The sequence below is a fragment of the Biomphalaria glabrata genome, chromosome 15 (assembly GCF_947242115.1).
Source record: "Biomphalaria glabrata chromosome 15, xgBioGlab47.1, whole genome shotgun sequence".
Lineage (NCBI taxonomy): Eukaryota > Metazoa > Mollusca > Gastropoda > Planorbidae > Biomphalaria > Biomphalaria glabrata.
The window spans coordinates 14,992,044-15,013,400 of record NC_074725.1 but is presented as its reverse complement, the minus strand read 5'-3'; the positions used below and the strand labels follow the sequence as shown (position 1 = coordinate 15,013,400).

The following is a 21,357-nucleotide window of genomic DNA, read 5'->3' as shown; positions in this document are numbered from 1 at the left end:
TTAGCCGCAAGGCTTGGTTTTGGATTGTATCTAATGATGATTGATAGGTTTTGTTGGCAGCTACTTGTATGGAGAGACAGTTATCCATTACAGATCTGACGTATCCAGTGTATAACTGTCTTAAGGTTTTCTTTTCAGCTCCCCAGGATGTTCCTGCTAGGTGTTTTATTATGTTTAATCTTTGTGATGCTTTTTCTTTTAAATCTGCCATAAAGTGTTTTAGAGTCAGTCTTTGGTCTAGTTTTACACCAAGATATGTTGGATTTTCTTCTTTAGTTATTGGCTGTGAGTCTATTTTTAGGATGTAGTTTCTTTTTGCTGTTTTGTTGCTGTGGCTAAAGATTGAATAAACTGACTTTTCTTTGTTTATTTCCATTTTCCATAATTTTGAATATGTGGAGATAGTTGTGAGGGCTCTATTTAGTTTGGATCTAATCAGCACTGGATATTTCTCTGTAGTCCAAATTAAAAGGTCGTCTGCTTAAAGTGCCTTATTGACCGAAATGAGGTCCGGGAGGTCATTCATGAAGATTAGAAAGAGAGTGCAGCTAAGGGCTGAAACTTGTGGTAGTCCTTCTTTCAAACTTTTTTACTAGAGATGACACCTTCGAATCGGGTTTGGATGGTTCTGTTTTTTAAGAATGCCCTGATCCAGCTGTACATTTTTCCATGGATGCCCATTTTTTTCATCTTCAAAAATAGACCTTTTCTCCACACTCTATCATAGGCTTGCTGCAAATCTATAAATACTGCTGCAGTGTGCTTGTTTTCATGAAACCCTTCTACTGTGTCCTGGATAAAACGAAAGAGGTGGTCTTCTGTTCTACTTGCTTTCCTGAAGCCAGGGAGTTGGGTTTAGGATATAGTTCTAAAAGAAACCCAAAACGTGAAACAAAAAACAAATTTGTAGCTGTTTGTTAAGTAGCTAAGCATGTCTAATGAACAAATACTTGGTGTAAAAATCAATGGACATTTATTTATTTTAATACAATAAGCAAGCAAATCATGTATGTACACTTCCTTTGTAGATGCAGAAAGATTAAAATTCAACCAAGTTAATGAAATAAGCAGCTTACATTAATATCTAACAATAAACAGAGACCATCTTTCACTACTTGAATTTATTCTCGAACTAAAAACAGAAGCTTTATCTCTTACATGAATACTCTTACAAATAGTACTGCACAGTTGATCAATGGCTGCATCAAACTATTTCAAAATAATGTGATTAACATCAGATCTCACTAGTCTATGGACTGCATGTTCAATAAAGTGATATTTATTATTCTCTATTTGATGCCAGTGCAGAGAACTTGTATACTAATTCTCTAAAGATTATAAACTTTTTTTTTTTTTAAACTTTCCTTAACACAATTTCATTTCAAAATTCATCCTTTAAAATTCTGCATTAATGTTTAATGTGTTACAAAGTGTTTATAAAGCAGAAGAAAGAAGTTGCTAATCAACACTATACTACTACTATTATTATTACTTTGTTTTCAAATTACTTTTGGCCAACAAGAAAAAGGCTACATAATAAAAGTGGGGTGATAACTGCAGATACATTGAAACAAAGATGTATACTTATTCAAATTTAACTGAAATGGAAGAACTTGGTGGAAGCTAATTGTGCTTTCTTACATTTGCAAGTGCAGTCTGGAATAGATGGAACTAATAAGAACTATATTATAACAGCGTTGCACAATTATTACTTTTTAGATTAGTTTCCTTAAGTTACATGATACATTAGATTGTTCATACTTGGTTATCCCAATCCAGAAATACCATAATACTAAATTAACAAGAACTATAAAAAACAAATAAAAAAATTTCTTGCTCACAGGAAAAAGGCTGAAAGTGCTACAGTGCCTGGTAATTAGATATGTCTAACTTGTGAACATGCAATGTGTATCAAGGATTGGTCTCTTTAGTCACATGAACGGTTCCAAAGGGAATGGATCATTTCTAGAAACAAACTAAAAGATGCAGCTGTTAATGTAATTGCCATAGTTGTCATAATGCTGTCCTTTCTAAAAAAAAAATGCTTCTTCAACCCAATAACAAGCTGAGGAGAGGATACAGCTGCAGTGATTAGAATGAAATTAAATTGAACATAAGTCAAATATCAATATGAATCTTCTGCTGAATAGAGGCACTAGACTGGAACCCTTTTAGAATGAGAAAGACAAAATTAAAGTGGTCAAAAGAAACCATAGGTATGTTTTTCAGGGACTTCACATCGTTAAGTAATGCTGACTTTGGACATAACAGACTTACATGTCTAATCAGAAAAATATCAAAGTAAATGTTAGACTCCACAAAACAGCACATAATGATCAACAGGGAACTAGTATTGGTAAAATTGTACTCATTCTATTAACAGATATAGAATAGCCTTTTGCTCAGATGTAACTTTAGAGAAATATTTTTTAATAAGTTTTTTCAACTTATCAGTGTCCATGAGACTCATTCATTTGTTGCCATTTTTTTAAATTTTATATATAGATTTTTTAAAAACAAGATTTAAGTGATATGTATGCCACCTACCAGAAGTTTTGTTAAGCAGTATATTTAACACATAAGCAATGGTCAAACTTTTCAATGACAGAATGAAGTGTATACAGATATCCTAGATAATTTGATTCCTCTAATAATAATTAGCTAACTAGAATAAAGATGCACTGATGGCTATAAGGCTATGAGATTAAGAAATCTCTTGCTAGAAAGAGTAGACAGAATAAAAGACTTTCAAAAAGTTAAAAATGGTATATGTTATGCAAGGGTAAAAAAAAAATAATGTAAAAAGTATTAAAATTGCATAAATGAAACAATGGTTAAAACAAATAACATATGCATTGAAGTATTGATGAATGTAATATTCCAACTCCAAAAGCCAGAAATAAGATTTGTTCACTATCCTAAATAGCTGAAACAAACATTGAACTCATGCAGACAATATTTATAATATATATTTATAAACATTCATGATTCTGTTAACTAGTCCAGCCCATGACGTGGAAGTGAATATAGATAGACAAAAAAAATAAACAGAAAAAAAAAAGGATAGTTGAAATAATTATCTTAAATTAAACGGTAAATTTATTTACAGAACTGATTACCCTATGTACACCAAGATCTAAAGTTTAATGCTTAACTTGTTTTAAAAAAAAATTATTTATTGCTGATTACAGTACAGCAATTGATTTGCTTTGATTTACTATGATTTGAGCTTTTTTTTTCCACACTAAAAGGTGCTTGAAACATAATGCTTCAATAACTAAGGCATCATATTTACATAGTAACAATAAGATCAATATAATAAAAGGAATGGCTACATGCCCTGGAAAAACTACCATTACATTTTCCCAGACCAGGATCTGTTCCAGAAGTAAAAAATAATGATTTTAAATATTAATTCACTAACAGTTCATATCTTTAAGAAAAAAAGTTTATTCTTTTTTATGAATGTTTAAAATGCCCTGTTCAAATAAACTATTGGCTTTATCAAAAAAAAAAAAATCAACAGAAAATACTCAAGAAATAAGAGGAAGAATTTCATTTTTTTAAAAGCATTTTTATACAATCTTACACAGTTTTAAGTATAAGAGACAAAAAACAAAAACAAACAAGGGCTAAAAAAAAAAAACACTGTAAAAATAAACTTTAGGTAGAACTAAATATTTCTTTTTTCTTGTACATAAACCCAGTCTCTTTGTATTGACACAAAACACAACAATTAAAGCATCGGCTGAATACTGTACCATGCTGTTGTAACAACAACTGAACATTGATCCCTTGCTCTATCAGTGAATCCTTTAATGTACAATAAGTGATGCTCATTCAGCCTTTAGGATCTGTACACATTTCATTCAACAAAATAAACCTATTGTTATACATTCATGCAGTCTCTCAAGAATAAATTGTGGTGATATTTCCAAAAAAAACAAACCTGATCCAAAAACACATTTCTGCAAATGTAGGCCTAATGATGACATTGATGGCCAAACCTTGCTCATTCTAACATGTTTATATTTAGCGCCCATTTTTAAATTGTAAAATTGCTACTGAAAAGGGAAATATCGATTGTGTTAAGCGAAGCAGCCCACTATGCAACGGAGAGAACAAGATTGGTTTGATGAATGATTCACTCCATAGCAAAGCTCAGAAACCAAGCTTCTTCAATGCACTAGGAGAATAGTAAGCTGTGTTCAAATATTATAATGGTCCTACCAAGTTTAAAGAACAAGAACTGAAACATTTCATACATACTGTCTTACAGCCAAGGTGATCATAGCAACTAACACAGTTTAATAAAACAGGGTCTGACAGACATCACCAAATGAAGCAATGTGGAGTTTGGAGGGTTAAATAATCTAACAATGAATAGAAAACTGGAAGCTTCGAGGACAAGAAAAGTCAGAAAAGCTATGATCATTAAAAATGGTAATGTGGGATGAGCTATAAATAAAACATAAATTAATTATTAAATTATTCAAAAGATAAACCAAACATAAAAATCAAACTTCTGTTAAAAACAACAATAACAAAATGTATACTACATATATGATACACAATAGTTTGTTATGAAACATCATCAATTAAAAATGAAATTAATTTTTGTTTTATAGCAACACAATCAGAGAGCACCATAGAATATGATCAAGTTCAAGTCATCCAAATAAAAACATAAATGAAAATCACAAATGAAACAAAAAATGAAATAAATAGTAAATCTAAACATTGAAATATATATATATATTTATTTTTTTTTAAAGAAAATACTTTTTTTCATATTTATTATTACAACTAAATGTTGCTACACTTACAGAAACGGCTGTAAATCATCAATATAATTTGGTTGATGTATAAAAAACAACAACAGATAAAGAATTCAAATCTTATGTTGCAAATAAAATAGGGAAAACAGTTTCAGTGGGAATTTTATACTTTTACTTCTTCAGAGTAATCATTCAAGACTCCAGGAGCCTGTTTTTGATTTGTTTATTCCTTCAATTATGTAAGCTTTTATGTAGTTTCATGTATCAGAACCACAGAAGTAACACCATAATTATAGTGATGTATAATGTATATAGTATAAATGAAATAAGAATATCAGGCCTTTGTTTAAAAAAACAAACAAAAAAACTTGACCTTGTACGTTATACAAACTTAGGATACAAGCTAAAATAGAAAAAAAAAATAATAGGACTATTTAGAGTGGATGCCAGTGAGGGACGGTCTACATGGAAAACAACTAAAACAAAACGATTTTAGCATAGTAGCAACATGGTTATAATTTCTTCTGTCATCTGATATATGCAGCACTTGTGGATAGCAATACGAGTCTTGGTTAAAAAGAAAGGCCTGATTGCAGAACTAAAGAAAAGGATCCTAGTAATGAAACTTAAGAGATAGGATTCTTGGTATCACCTACTAAGACTGCATCACAAATTAGGAGATTACAAACAGGATCATAATGGCTATTGGGCCCCACGATGACCTGTTGACAACTGTTAAAAAATGCAAACTAAAAAATTATGGCCATACCAAAATGTCCCCAGGGCTTCCTAAGACATTCCCTCAGGGAACAGTACCAGGAAAATGAAGAAAAGGCAGACAGAGAAAGTGATGGGAAAACAACACTGAAAAATGGATGGGCCTGTCATTGAAATAGATTCTATTCAAGGCAAAAGAAAGGAGAAAGACGGTCACCAGATAATGTGTGGTGCCCCAACGGTTCAACTAAGGGATAGGTGGTGAATGTGAAGTATTGTGAAATTCTTAGCACACATAAGAAACTGCAAGCACACAGTCTAGCTATATTTTATTTCTTAATAATGAACAAAAAGTCTAGACAAAAGTGAACATGTTTCTTTCTTTATGTTTGCCTTCCCTCACTGGATGCAAGATGTCATCAATTTGTCCAAACCCTAAAACATACATTGAGTATAAAATCCTATATGATTTTCTTTTACTTATGGAATTTAAAAAATGGCATTCTTTGACATTAAGACATCAAAAGTGCAACATTGAATATGTTCTGAAATATTCAATGATGAATCATACACATTCTTAGATTATTTCATTATACAATCAATATTTCTTACACAAAAGATTACATAAAATACAAGTCTAATTAATAATACAATCTTATTCAAATACATTTTCAAACTATAACAAAATTAATCATATGTAAAACCAGTGCATTTTTATTTCATTTTAAAAAATAGTAGGACTATTTAGCGAGCAAATTTCTTTTTTCTTTTAACAAGTTACTTAAAACCTTTTTGTATTCTAAAGACAAAGATCTTTATTTGAAAATATTTACAATCACACACACACACACAAAGAACTCATCATACAGAAAAACTATTACTAAAGGGTTACTGAGCTATCCATTTCAATGTTTACAATGATAAGAAATCCACACACATACATTGAACAATCTTTATGTAAAACATCATTTGGTGTTGTAAAGATTGTGTGCTCATCCTGTATTCAACGAGAAATCAAACATTTCATAAAATTCCAAGCAACATCTTAAAATTTCCTTCCTAGCATCAATTATCAGCTCACATGATACAGCCCAAGTCCAAATTTCCTTCCAAGCATCAATTATCAGCTCACATGATACAGCCCGACCTAGTTATATTATATGGTTTATATTTTTTCAAAACATCCAACATTAAAAAAATAATGGAGGTGATAAAGGTAGATTAATTCTATTACTGTCTTGTGGAAACTCAACATTTGATCCAGTGGTAACATTTAGCAGCAAATGAGAACTACTTCTTTTTATAATTAAACCTTATTGAATGTGAGTATATGGAAAAATTAATGCTAGTTATTAATTGAATGTCTTGTGCAAACAATTTTGACAATCATTGTGATAGAAATGTCATCTTCCAATGAGTTTATTTTTCAAGGTGAGTTGAACTGTTGGCCTTAGTTTTAGGTTCAACTGGTGAATTAAAGGAAGTACTGTATATAACCGCTCAAAGACTCAATGAGTTTTGTGTAACATAAAGTGTGCAAGATAGTACTTTGCATGTTACCACATTCATTTGTATCACTAACATTATTTATTAGTCATCAAACTAAATATCAACATTCCAAAAACAAAACAAGTTGTGTGTTTCAACTCATGTATATATAACTTTTAATTTTAATATAAAATCAAACTTTTTAAAGTAATTATAACAAAACAAGTTTGATATAACTAAATAAAAATCCCATTCTTTAGCATAGTACTAGGCTGAAACTTAAAAAAAAAAAAACAGAACAGAATGATGTAGAATCAGGATTTACCTTAGTTAATGCTCACTTAAAAAGAGTAAGTATGATTATCTAGCAGCATTTTTTTTTTTAGAAAATCATTGAATCTATTCAGCTAAATATAAATACAAAGAAAAAACAAAACTTGAAGACAGGTGAATGTAACATCTCATTAGTTGAGAATTTTCAATAACTGTCGTCATTTTCTGTTTGTCAACAAATTTCTTTCATGTTGTCTGTACAACTCACTTTTTTCGTTCATCTCTTCAATTCATTAATGACCAGATTTTTGAGCTTCTTTGGCAGCCATTATCAGTGGCACCAAACTTGCCAATGGTTTGGCTAATCTCAAAAAGGGGTGCTGTGAACAAAAATGCAAGAATAAATTGTAAGCATTCAGCAGTTACCAACTTTTAAAATCTAACCCTGTTGCTGATATGCATTACACCAAGACCATTAGTCTGTAGGATGTGGCAAGGAGCTATTGGTCTACACTGTCCACAGGTTTTGATGTTGCAGGTAGTGTTCAGGCCTTCTATAACGATGGTCTCGATTACACAAGTGTTATGTTCCTTTGCTTAGACTAGTAATGCCCCCTGTGCTTAGTGAGTTAGCCTTAGCCAAGATGGCATAATAAACATTCATGAGTCATTGAGAGCATTATATTAATTTGTCAAACAAGTAACAGGTTTCAATTAATTTGGTTAATATAAATTGAATTGAATAATAATTGAATTTTAGATATGAGTTCATTTATCTAAAAACAAATTATGAAATTTCTTCAAGAAATCACTTATAACTTAACAGCCGCATGGCTGTTTTACCATGTGGTATGTGCTCTGGGCTGTCTTTGATGGTCTTAATAGTCCCTGTTCGAACCCTGCCACCCCTTTCTCCTATTGAAGGTTCTTGCAAAGATGTAATTTAAATCTGAAGGAACAAGCTAAACAAAAAAGAAAGCCTTATCACAGGCTTCACTATGATTCCAAATAATTACATTTTCATTTTTAGCATGTAATGCTACTAACAATCTAAAACATAAATTGAATACATAGAAGTTGACTTCTCTAAAATATTGTATCTTACCTTGAGCAGTTCTGAAGCAGATGATCTTTTGTCTACATCAACATCCAAACATTTATCTAGAAAGTCTTGGAAGACAGGGGATAATTTGCTCTTCTCTTTAATCTCTGGCTTTCCATTGGTTGCTATTAAATACAATGCCTAAAGGGAAAAAAAAAATCAAAATTTCTATTGGTGATTTTTAACTGTTTGTTGAGATAAGTTGTCACACTAATATTTGATTGCAATTTATTTAATTCAATTGTATTATCTTATTTGATATAAAATAACCAAGCTACTTCAAAGGAATGTCTTAGGTCTTTCTTTTTCAAATAGATCTGTTTAAGCTAGTTATTGATTTTCCTGACCAATTTAAGCCAACCATTTTATGTTTAACACTTGGATATAGTGTTCTTGTACTTGTAAGTGTTTGTCCAACTAGACGAAACAAGAATTTTTTTTTCTATCCAAGTATTTCATTAGGTTATGATTTGTAAGCTGTTTTCATTTTTTATGCATTACTAATATATTCTATCCTGGAGTGTCACTTAAAAAATGATTTTAGTAATCTTATTACATGCGAATATTTACTTATAATAAACTTTGGTTGGGGGGTGGGGTGTTTGTGATTCCAATGAGATGACACAACGTTTAAATGACATTTAGTTTTATGTTCTTTATCAATTAGATATGAACTAATTTCTTTTAATAAATAAAATGCCTTATCTGATGTGGTATTTCTATCATCAATAAAGGGATTTCAGGTTAGCTTTTCATTTCTGGTAAGACTAAGTACTTAAGTTTTAGTTTGAATCACTGGTTCACTTTGAATAAAATATGCAATTTTTACTTTGTTTAAATTCACTTGGTCACTCTAAAAGATCATTAATCCCTATGAAAGAAAGTTAGTTCCATGCCTTCTAACACATAGTTGTTTGAGAGACATACTAGCTAAACCTTAATAGTTCCCTTTTCATTCATATTCACATCAATTGCTCAAGTAAATATAGACTTAGAATGAATGTAATATTTCAATTTTACCCTTAAAGGATTTTCATTGAGATATGGTGGTTCTCCTTCGATCATTTCAATTGCCATAATTCCTAAACTCCAGATATCTACTTTTGGTCCATATTGTTTCCTGAAACAATAACACTTAATAATGAAAACAAAACAAAAAAAACTAAACAAAATGAATTTCTGTGTACAAATATTTATCCTGTTATTCCTTCTTGTCACTGTGTCAAACCATTAATGATCTTTTTCTTAAGATCAAAATCATTGAAACTAGTATGACAATATTAAATATTTTCAAATAATGCTTTTAAGGACTATTAAAACATTTTTAGTATGATAGATTACTAACTAATCTGAACAAATATTAGCATTCCAATAAAGTCACTATATTATTAGGTTGGCATTTTTCTGAAACATACCTGGTTACAACTTCAGGGGCCATCCAATAGGGGGTACCAACCATTGTTGATCTTTTACTTTGTTCAGGAGACAATTGAGCACAAAAGCCAAAATCAGCTGCAAAAATATTTGTTTTCTATGTAAGTAATGGACTGAAATAATCATTTAAAAACTTTTTCAGATTCAACAATCGAATTTTAAATCAAAAATTTATATTATTTCCTCCCCTTCTAGTTTTATGTTTTTGAAAAATCAGTCTCACTGAAATGTGGACAATATTTGATTAAAAAAAATTTAGTTATAAAAACAGACAAATATTTATCATTGTCAAATCTATTTTATCAATTCATTTTAATTTTAAAACATTATATATTGTTATGACATTAACACATACGAAATTCCTTTACTCAATTATACTGATGCTACTCATTAGACAACTAGAGAATAGTAACATAAAATAGAGAGATGATACAGAATATATTTTGGAAGTGACTAGTGACACAACTATAAGATATATTTAGTCTGACTACAGGACATAAATTGATGCTGATATGGAAAATAAAATAATTTTAAGTACATGAGAATTTTTCTTTTAAGCAATTTTATCTGGTTCATTTTTACAATGGTCCAACTTTACAAAGTCTTTAAAGCTAAATTTAACAAACTGTTATTCTTCTGTACATAATAGTAAGTTGTGTCTATTGTGATATACATACTTAGTTTAACACTTCCATCCATTCCAAGTAGAATATTATCACTCTTTATATCTCTGTGTATAACTTGATTGTCATGAAGAAATTCTAAAGCTTGCAAACACTGGAGACAAGAGAAATGAGTTTAATTTTTAAAAAATCACTGCAGTAAAACTATAAAATACTTATAAAAATAAGACAAGGATTGGTAAAAGAATAGGAAATGTTATCACAATAGATGAAGTCTATGATAGAAATAATAATAATGGATGGTTAGAAGCTAAGTGTTTTAAGTAGATTTACTGTCATAGTCACGTAATAAAAAATTATTCAAACATCAAATAAAATCAATGGAATAATAACCTAATTTTTTGCTCATATTTTTTGTTATTTTCAAAAATGAAAAATAAAAAAAAAAATGTAGCACCTCTCTACAAACAGCAGCTATTTGGCCTTCATCCATACATGTCTCCGTCACAACATCTGTTAAAGAACCTCCAGCTAAAAACTCCATCACAACCTAAAGCAAGGAATCATCACAAAATTGTTATCATACTCTTGAAAGAACAGTGAAATTATCCCATTTGATTTAGGACAAATATATTATTTGAAAAACACATAAACTCATGGATTTAAATGACACAAATGAATATATTTGTAAATCATAACAACAAAAACTACATAACATAACTGAACATAAGGCCCTACTATTAAAACCTACCCAGAGCTCCTCCCCAACCAAATAGCTGTCCAAGTAGTTGACAATGTTGGGGTTTTGGTTTTCTCTCATGACAAGAATCTCATTAATAATCAGCTCTTTCTTGGGCTGCTGGGACAAGTTCATTGTTTTGATAGCTACTTCTCTCCCAGTGGCAACTTCTACAGCTATGTACACAGTACCTGAGGCTCTGATGGAGAGACAGAGAGAGTATTTGTACAGAACTAACCAATGAGAAAACACACAGATTTCATAGGAAATAAACACAATTATCTAATATGAAATAAATATATATATATCAAATGTAAATATCAAAAGGCTTGTATTATGATACTGCAATAATTAGGGTTAGTGAGTGCTTAGCTGTTTGCTAAACTGCTATATTGAAGTTTAAAGATAACAGGGTAGAATGTACAAATGTGAAAAACGAACAATTCAGTCAGAAGATGGAAAATAATTACGGAGATAAAGAGTTAAATGAACCAACTGAATCAATGAATCAGGATAGCATGCTCATTTCCTCTTTTATAGTATTTCAGGAGACTTTCTGTCTTACATAAAGTTAGTTATAGATATTTTTTTTCCCTTTCTTAGCACTACTTGAATGTACAATGATAGTTTTCAGTAGAAAACAAAATTCAAACTTTGGTCACAGCCCAGTGCCTTTATGTTCATGTGACAACAAGCAGGCCAGCTGTTGTCTCCAACAAATGTAGAAAAAAAAAAAGTGTTGACCAAAGCAAGATTGAACCAAAAATTAATGGAAACAAAAGCGCTAAATTAATAGTGATGATTCTTGTAATTCATTGTGCTAAGCCACTTGTCAAAATTTTGACGTAGAAACATTGAAAAGTTATCCCCTCAGACATTGTATTGCAAGGGAAAATCAAGATCAATAGTTAAACAGTAATAAGAATTTAGGTATATTTTATCTGACATTTTATAAGACAAGTAACCTCCAAATTTTTTAGGAGAAAAACTAGCTATTCATAAGGAAGCAAAATTTTGTATTAAATGAAAATAACAAACCCTTGTCCTATTTTTTCCATCTTTGTGTATTTTCTGTTCGGATCACCAATGGAGACAATAGTCCGTAATTTCTCCATTATTTCTTCACTGGTCATCTTTGTTTTCTTGGGTTTCTCTGTCTTGTTGTCAGTACTGCCATCACCAGACTTTTCATCAGGATCTAGAGGTTTAGTATACTGAAAAAAAAAAAAAAGAATATAAATTGATATAATAAAAATGATATGATAAAATAATATAATTTGATATATATATATAAATCAATTATATTCGTTCATAAACTTAAGCTGGAGTCTGTTGCAATCGTCATATTGTCTACCACTCTAGGCAAAGCTACATAAAATGTTTAGTAACCCTCTAGTCTTCTATGACTAGTAGAAGCTCAGCAAGTCTACTTTATTAAAACATCCGAAACAATTTTTTCTGGTAAAGAAAACAACAGACTGGCTAATAAAAATTGCTTACTATAGATTTAGTTTTATCTGGCCGAGCTGCAATGGGTGGAGGGGGAGCCTCCTCTTCTTCTTCCTCACCATTTGCTGATATCGTTGGACTTGAATCTTGCTTGGTCTGTATTAAATCATGATGTATGAATATCATTAGTCCCAAAGTTATAAATAAAAGCTAGCTTCAACATCTCTAAGTTAAGAAATATGCTCTAGAACTAGATATTTAAAAAATTAGGTAATTTTATCTTTATTCATATTTACCTGTGATATAAGTACAACAGTAGATGATTTCTCTGACAGATTCGACTTTGAGGAACTGGCACCTATATATTGTTGAAAAATAGTTTGAAAATATGTTACTAAAAATATTTTTTTTAAATTAAGAAAATGTCCTTTTAAATTGAAATCTTAAATAAGAGTCTATAGTTGTATTTATAATATACTGTCAACAATCTTATAAATTACTTAAATACCCTTCAAAAAAATGTTAAGATGTGTAAGTAACTAGATATAATTAAACAGGAAAAAGGTGATCACTAAATGGGTTGTAAGTACATATAATCATGTTGAGTTATATTTTTACTTGCATTACTTATTGAAAATGAAGCTTTACTGTAGCACTTAGCAAGTCTTTTAATGTCTACAGCCAGAACATTTTTTATATAAATACATAAGGATGTCCATTATCAATAGATTTTGAAATTTACAACAGCTATCTCCACCCATTTTAAAAAAAATGAAAAACTCACTTGAAGAATTAACATTAAGCATAAACTTTTCATCCTGTCTTTCTTTAGAGGATGTGTCATAATAGTTTAATACGTCAAGCACAGCTTGAGGATTTTTCTTCTGTTCCAACTTAGAAATATTAGCAGACTGGAGTAGCTTAGCCCAGGATTCTGGCATGCCCTGCATTCACATAATAAATAATTTTAAAATTACTCAACAAGAATGTATACAGACACTCATAAATCTAAGACCCATCAATGGAACCGAATATCTGTTTTGGAAAGACAGTTGTTCATTATTGAATTAGTTAGATTACACAATTTTCACATTAGCTAGAAAAACTGAAATACTCTTCTTCACAAGCACTTGACTTGTGTATAGAAATCTTTTTTTTTTTTGTTAGTAAATTAAATTTATAGAAAGTTAAATTTAAAAGAAAGTGTTTTTAAAGAAAGCACTAAGTGGCCTAGGCGTAGAGTAAACAGTTTCTAGAAGTAATGTTTTGAGGTCTCATGCTTGCAATTCTGAAGATATGTGGTTGCTATTTTGAGGGTAAACAGGAATATGTTGGGTAGTGGTGATTTAATTTCTTAGAATAGAAATATTCTCCAGGATCTAACCAGCTAGATTTATAATGCCTCAACATTTTCATGAGTAATAAGTAGAACAATAGTTCTAATTGATCTGTTACAAAATATTGTGTACTAATAACAAATAATCGCTCAGTTTGAACTTGTTTTTTTTCGCATACACATTACAGAGTAATTTTTTTAAATAGTAAGGACATAAATGGTGTCAATGGTAATGATAACAAAAATTAGAGAGAAAAAAAATATTATTATAATGAAAACACGACTTACAGTGAATTCTCCAGTGTGAGGATCAAAGCCCACATGGACAGTGTGCTCAAAGTTTGATGGGAAAGATATAACAGGCTTATCACTAATTAATTTCACTTTCTGGCCAGCTGAAGGAAAAAAAAACAATTATGATTTTATAACAGAGAAGAACAGTTGGGATGCTAAGTTAGAGGTCGACAACAAATATTTTAAACAAAACTACACCAGATTTACTGAATTAACTGTAGATTAAATCACAGTTGATGTGAACCAATGTAAGTTAGTAGTATTAAGTCAGTTGTACTGCAAGACTCTGACCTACCCTAGCTTGGTCAAAATGCTAAGTACGCTTGAACTTGGTTTGGCTACCCATGAAGGGGGCTCGAGATTCGACACCCAACTCGAACAGAGTTGTGTTTACTGAGCACCTAAAGGAAGCACAGAAAACCTTCTCCCAGATACCCCCCCCCAAAAAAACTGGTCCACAAATGAGATTGGACCATAGTGCTCTGAGCATGCTATAAGCATGAAAGTACGGCTAGATATAAAAGCTATATAATTTATTTTACCCTGCTGTTAAGTCCAAAAAAGTTTCTCTCATGGCTGGATATGTGACTGATTCTAAAGCATAAAGCATTTGTCTTCTTTTCAAACATTAGGATGGAATTCATTTAACAATTAGATTTTTAGTGAGATACTAAATTAGTCTTACCTTTAACAGTCTTCTGTTTTTTCTTTTCCTCTTTGTTGTCAGGTTCTTTGGGTAATGGTTTATATTCATGAGATAGCATCTCTCTACAAAATATTTATCAGATAAAAATATCATTGAAGTGGATATTTTATGTATGTTGAAAAAAATCTCACATTATTGCGAAAAGATTCAAGCCAATAAATCTGTCTTAAAATTTAATTTAAAAAAATAAAACAAAAAAGTTTTAACTAACCCTAACCCAGTTGGTTCTCAATAACAGACTAATCCATTCTAAAACAGGAGCAGCTTATTTAAATATCCACTAAAAAAGGAACTTTAACCAATGTTTTAACATGGTTACCACAAATTCTGATTAGAAAAACAGATTCCAATTTTCTTTCCTGCATAATGGGTCAGCCTACAGAAGTTGTTGACTGATTTCTGTCTTCTTATTTGGTACAAAGTGGATTCATTGCCATAATGAACCTCATCACAAATAACGACTAGAAATTTGAGCTCATTGAGATTTGCAGTTGCTACTAACAAACTTTGCGCTAGACATAAATACATTAATAAAACCTGATCAGCCTCTTCCAAGTCATTAATTTTATTTTATTTTCATTTATAATGAAAACAACACTCCTTCAACAATTTTTTTTTACAATTATATGCTATACGGGATTTGAACCCGGGACCTCTCGCATACATGGCCATTAACTCACAGGCCGACACAACAAAAAGTAAACAAAAGATACTCAAAAATAATATGGCACACAGCCCTAGTCATATGTTACATTATCGTCATATTCTGGTTATCAAAAATACAGGTCACAGGCCTCAGGTCAACACATGACCACTTTTGACCACTGGGTTACAAACTTCCGGCTTACACAGCCAACTGAAGGTCACAGGCCTCAGGTCGAAACACGACCACTTTTGGCTACACTATGGTTACAGGCTTCAGGCTTACACCAGCTGGGGTACTCCCAAACGTGACATATTTTTGTAACCTTTTTCTGAGGGATTCAACCTGTATTGAATCATCAGAGGGACTTTACCAAACGGATGGCTATAGGTGGGATTCTGTGAAGCTTGTAGGCTCATAGATTTCCCTGAAGCCTATAGTTCATCATGACCATTTTGTTTGTTTTTTTGGCTAAAAGTGGCTGGTGTAAGCCTGAAGCCTGTAACCATAGTGTAGCCAAAAGTGGTCGTGTTTCGACCTGAGGCCTGTGACCTTCAGTTGGCTGTGTAAGCCGGAAGTTTGTAACCCAGTGGTCAAAAGTGGTCATGTGTTGACCTGAGGCCTGTGACCTGTATTTTTGATAACCAGAATATGACGATAATGTAACATATGACTAGGGCTGTGTGCCATATTATTTTTGAGTATCTTTTGTTTACTTTTTGTTGTGTCGGCCTGTGAGTTAATGGCCATGTATTTACACCTTTATTTTATTCATGTAAATAAACCATGTAAATATGTTTACCTGCGACTTTGTAAAGTCTTTTGTTGCATACATTAGTTGAATTGTATACCTGGAGGTTATACCTAATAACCTAGGCAGTACAAGAAGGGACCAGCACACCTCTGGACGAACGTGCCAGCACACTTAACACTGACCTTTTGATCTAAATACCTAAATCTAGCTATAATTCTAATTGAATATTTTTAGCTATACCCGCTACTAGGTAATGTGAACTCATATTGGTTCATGAATCCTCGTTAGGTCACAATAATGAAAACAACACTCCTTCAACAATTTTTTTTTACAATTATATGCTAGATCTGGATGCATTTATACAACTTTTTCACTTTAGAGTCTGTGGGCAAGTTTTGACTAAATAAAGGGGTTCCCTGGTTTAAAAAGTTTGACAACTACTGCCCTAATTCATACCTGACAAAAAAAAAAAGCTTTTAATACTAAAGCCAAACATATATTTCTAAAGAATGCATAAAAAAATATAATTTTCTCCGATAAACACTACATTTTGTTGATAGAAAATTTTACAGAAATTCTAGTAGCTAGACTAACAAAATTATCCTTATTATATTAAGATTTTTGAATACACAAACCTTGTGCTTTCAAGCCTGACCGGTGGAGCTGGGGGCTTTTCTCCAATCTCAGACATGATGACTCATATAGATTGTGGTCCTAAATTTATCTGAAAATTGCAAATTTATACAAACTATTATTATATAAAAAACAAATAACATTGTAATGTATTTATAAGTAAAGTGCCCCATTCAGACATTGTGGTCTATAGGACAGATGATGTAAATGTCATCTGTTCTGTGGCCTACAGTTAAAGAGGGTGTCATGTGACCAGCACAACAACCAACCGCCTTTACTTTTCCTTAACTAATGTCAGGTACCCATTTAAAGCTAGGTGGACTCAAGAGGCACCCAAAGATTTCGAAAGAAAAACCCCAGTCATCACCAGGAATCAAACCCGGGACCTCCTGTTCAGAAGTAAAGCGCTTTACCCCTCAGCCACTGTGCCTCCAGTACTGTATAGTATGCATGTTAATAGTAAGTTTATTTTGGTGACTTAGTCTGTTTATACTAAGATCGATCTATTCTAGTATTCTACTTAGAATGAAGGATTTATATCTAGTCTTAGCTAAGGACCTAGCAGAAAGCTTCTTACATTCTACATTTAGAATATTCTGGACTAATTAAATTTAGTTAAAAACATTACAAAAAAGGAGCATTTGTACAAATTTGTCCTAGCATATGGAATGAGGAATGTACCTTTATCTTTGTGTCTGAGTATCCTATTAGGTTTTGTTTTTGTATTTGAAGATTATGGTTCAGTGTTTTATGTATAATTGCTACTTTACTTTTGAGTCCTCTCCTGAAGGCTTTCTAAATTTAGTGATTTTACTAAAGGTGTTACTCTAGTCAAATGTGAATATTCATTTGTTATAAATCTCACTGCTCTATTTTGTGTCTGTTCCAGTTTCTTAATATTTTCTTGAGGGGTCCCAAACAGAAGATGAATATTCTATTATTGGCCTAACTTTAGGTTAAATAACATTTTAGTTGTATAGTTGAATAGTTGAAAATTTTGTAATCATGAAATTCTGGTGAAAATTTCATGCAAATAACTTAATAAATAGTTAATAAGTTAAACCATTTTTATTGCGAAAATTTTCTTTTTCTGTCACAAATTTGTTTTTAAATATCATAGGCAAAATCTTCACCACTAAAATTGCTATAACTTCTGTTCTAATTAACTAAGAAACATAAAGGATGTATCAATAAACTCGGTTCAAAAAGCTCATATTAATTTCATTACAATATATTGAGTCTGAAATTTTTATCAAAGTACTTACTAACTAGATCTAATCTAAATCTAGTCTGGAATAGATAGTCTATATCCAGATCTATAGACTATAGATCTAGAATTCTAGATCCATATCTAGTCTAATAGTTATATTATTAAATAAACATAAAGTTAAACTAAACCAAAAAAGGCTATATTATATTCTAAGTAAAAAAATAAGTCTAGAAGTAGACTAATTAACTTTTTAAGCTTATTAAGTCACTAGTGTAGATTACTACTAATATTTATAATTATAAAATATTAGATCTAAATTATAATTATAAGTAATATATTTATAAGACTAAACTAACTTTAACTACTCATTACATATGATGATATGATGATTATTACTGTCACTAAGACTAAGACTAAGTCTAACTCTAAGTAAAAATTATCATTTGAAATTCATTTCAAATCAATTACAATAAAAATAAATTAAATCTGTAGATTCTAATTCTAAACCAAGTGCACTTTATAAAGGTCTACACAATTTAGATCTAGACTCTAGGTAGATCAAAATAAACCTAGATCTAGATGTCTATATGAGTCATAGAGTGATAAAATATTTGATCATTTGATTGATCAGAAAGCACGGGGAGACAAGGAAATGGGAAACTACGGGCAAGAACTCTTGACAATATTTTTTAATAACCATTTCAATCTCTCTGGTTAAAATCTTAAAAATCTAGTGTATTCGTAACTGGATTTGATTTAGTGTAGATATACTATAGATCCAATACTTACAAGATTTTTAAAAATATAATCTCGATCTGATAAAGACTTTATATCTAGATCTATTACTCTAAATATTGGAGTAGTAGAGGCAGTAGAGCTTGTTGCTAAATGTTACTTTGTATATCCAATCATGAGTGACCTGCTCCAGGAAGTAGACTCTCTAAATCTAGATAGAATGGCAACTTTTCCAATCTTTCATTAAGAAGATTTTAGATCTAGATTCTAAATTTATCATTTGCTTTTTTTTTTTTTTTTAATTTATAATTGCTCAAACAGTGATTGACGTAGAAAAGAAATAAAAATGTATTTTTAAAAATGTAGGTAAACAGTTTTGACTTTTTCTTACATTTTCAAATTACAATTATAAAGAGGAAGGGAGATAATATCTACTTTCGATTTCAATTTAACATACTGAGACCACTATGACTGAGACATTACCGAATCATTCATTGACATCAACATGATTCATAACTGAATCATTCAACAATTCAAAATCGCAATAGATCTAGAAAATCTAGATCAATATAGAGTCTCTACCTAGGGGGCCTAGCTAGGTTTACTAATTAAGTCAATATATTCAGGACCGGCCTTAGGCATAGGCAAACTAGGCAGCCGCCTTGGGCCTCCGATTGGTGGAGACCTAGCACAGGAGTCAAAAGCGAAACATGGATAAAATCTCAAACATAGCACCTGCCATCATAGCAGAACAACAACACGCGCAGTCAGAGCTATATTATATGGCACTATAATGTCACTATATAGTAGATCTATATGCCTACTACAAGTACAAGCCTCTACTATGATTAAAGATGTAGGCCTACTTGTTAGACTACACAGAAGACCAGCTAGGCCTAAGAGTGTTCCATTTGGTGAAATATTGAAACGTTATTTCTAAACTGGTGATCATAAATCGTCAATGAAACACATTGTACCGTGCTATCGGCGGCGCTATATCTATATTATTCGTTGATTTAGTGGAAGGTTTTTAACTCATTGCGTATTTTCAGCCTTAATTTTTTTTTCTATTTCATTTGGGGCCACCCTATTCACCAAAAAAAAAAAATAAACAAACAAAAAAATAATTTTAAATAAGGTCCCCGACTAGAAGTCTTATTACAATAGTGGTCATTACAGACCCCACTGTTAGAGGTTACAGCGTTCCCCAAGACGCCCATCTATCTTAAGTGGGTGAGGCCATGGGCACCCGCAGGATTTTTTGCAGGGGGGTGCAAGCTGCTCCCTACCATGGCTAAAAGTCGTAGCCTCAACTTTTTTGTTATAATATTAAAGAAAAGAACTGCCCCCTATTCGGGCCCTCGATATTAAGTGCACAGAAAATACTTCTTGTTCATGAAGTATTTAAAAAAAAAAAAGAAATAAAAACGTGAACAAAGTATTCACTGAACACATTGTTAACTTTATCCGTGAGGCCCGTGCTTCTCTACGTTCGATCAAACAAAAACTGTTAACGTTGACTGTTTCTGCCGAAATGCATCTATAACTTTATTAATGCATTGCTTTTCGTCGCGATGGACAAGCTGGCGATGAACGCTTGTCGTGCAGTTCTGATATTCATCTTTGCATTGCAAGACAAAATAAGTTGAACTGACCATTATTGTTGCTCGAAAAGCGAGACGTAATGAAGAAACTTAAGAATCAAGATATGTAATGTAAAGCCGTGTTCTGTAATAACTTCAAAAATCCATACATGTGTTGTTTTTTTCTCAGTGTGTCTGTTGACTGCGAATTCTCGTCAGCAGCAACTCAATATCCGGTATCAGGTTTTTCTGCCAGCAGTCTCTCATTCCTCAATATGACATCTCTGACGTGTTCCTCGGGATGGTTTTTGATTATGCCATTAAGGATGTGCTGTTGGGCGGCCACTATGTAAAGTTGGAAAGACTGCAACACCTTGGAAACTGGTTCAAGAACAGATGACTAATTAACGACAATGAAAAGACAAATCAGAAACAAGTGCAGTTTGTTTGGTTTCATTTGCAGTCGTTATTTTAAGATCCGCCAAACAGCCAAAGATCTAAAAGATGAGGCTTAAATCTCGAATGGATTCGTATTTTTCAGTTGATTGTTTCTCAAATAAAAGAGGCAAATTTAACACCAACGCTATCGCTAGGGACAGTTACGAAGAAAGAATACTAGCCATCAGGGGGCAGCCTTGGCCGAGTATTTTGTCCATGTCTAGACTGTACAATGACATTAGACATATGCAGTGCGTCTCTCTGAACCTCAGGAACTAAACCAATGAAGTCGAATACAATCGCAATCAACAAAACGAACACTCAAAGACATCTGCTCAGTGCCTGAGATATCTACAATTTCTTCACTAAAATACCCAGCAAATGCAGTTAATTCATAATATATTTTTTGGTTTCTTGCTGCT

At 31.7% G+C, this 21,357-nt stretch overlaps 1 protein-coding gene across 3 annotated transcripts; it reads right to left on the bottom strand.

Moving 5' to 3' along the window:
- Nucleotides 1-956: 956 nt before the first annotated feature.
- On the bottom strand, nt 957-19,118 carry LOC106055789 (serine/threonine-protein kinase PAK 1-like). Of its 3 annotated transcripts, none has more exons than XM_013212241.2 (15): nt 18,969-19,118; nt 16,972-17,060; nt 14,919-15,001; nt 14,228-14,334; nt 13,388-13,547; nt 12,900-12,961; nt 12,655-12,759; nt 12,193-12,368; nt 11,167-11,353; nt 10,873-10,965; nt 10,470-10,569; nt 9,774-9,870; nt 9,379-9,478; nt 8,362-8,499; nt 957-7,636 (listed from the first exon to the last, which is right to left on the bottom strand). In XM_013212241.2, exons 2-15 carry the CDS (start codon nt 17,025-17,027, stop codon nt 7,550-7,552), a joined length of 1,551 nt encoding a protein of 516 aa, XP_013067695.1. In that variant the 5' UTR covers nt 17,028-17,060; nt 18,969-19,118; the 3' UTR covers nt 957-7,549. The 3 variants fall into 3 exon arrangements, with proteins under 3 accessions (XP_013067695.1, XP_055869135.1, XP_055869136.1); XM_056013160.1 differs by lacking the exon at nt 18,969-19,118 and adding an exon at nt 18,648-18,746; XM_056013161.1 differs by lacking the exon at nt 18,969-19,118 and adding an exon at nt 17,651-17,898.
- Nucleotides 19,119-21,357: the final 2,239 nt, after the last annotated feature.

What these genes read in the sequence shown, in the direction of transcription:
- LOC106055789 (XM_013212241.2), bottom strand. Translation starts at nt 17,027, where the DNA reads ATGTCTGAGATTGGAGAAAAGCCCCCAGCTCCACCGGTCAGGCTTGAA. An exon ending in TGGTTGGGGAGGAGCTCTGG is followed by an intron (nt 10,966 to 11,166) that starts GTAGGTTTTAAT and finishes TCCTTGCTTTAG; the next exon opens with GTTGTGATGGAGTTTTTAGC. An exon ending in TCAATGAAAATCCTTTAAGG is followed by an intron (nt 8,500 to 9,378) that starts GTAAAATTGAAA and finishes TTTTCCCTTTAG; the next exon opens with GCATTGTATTTAATAGCAAC.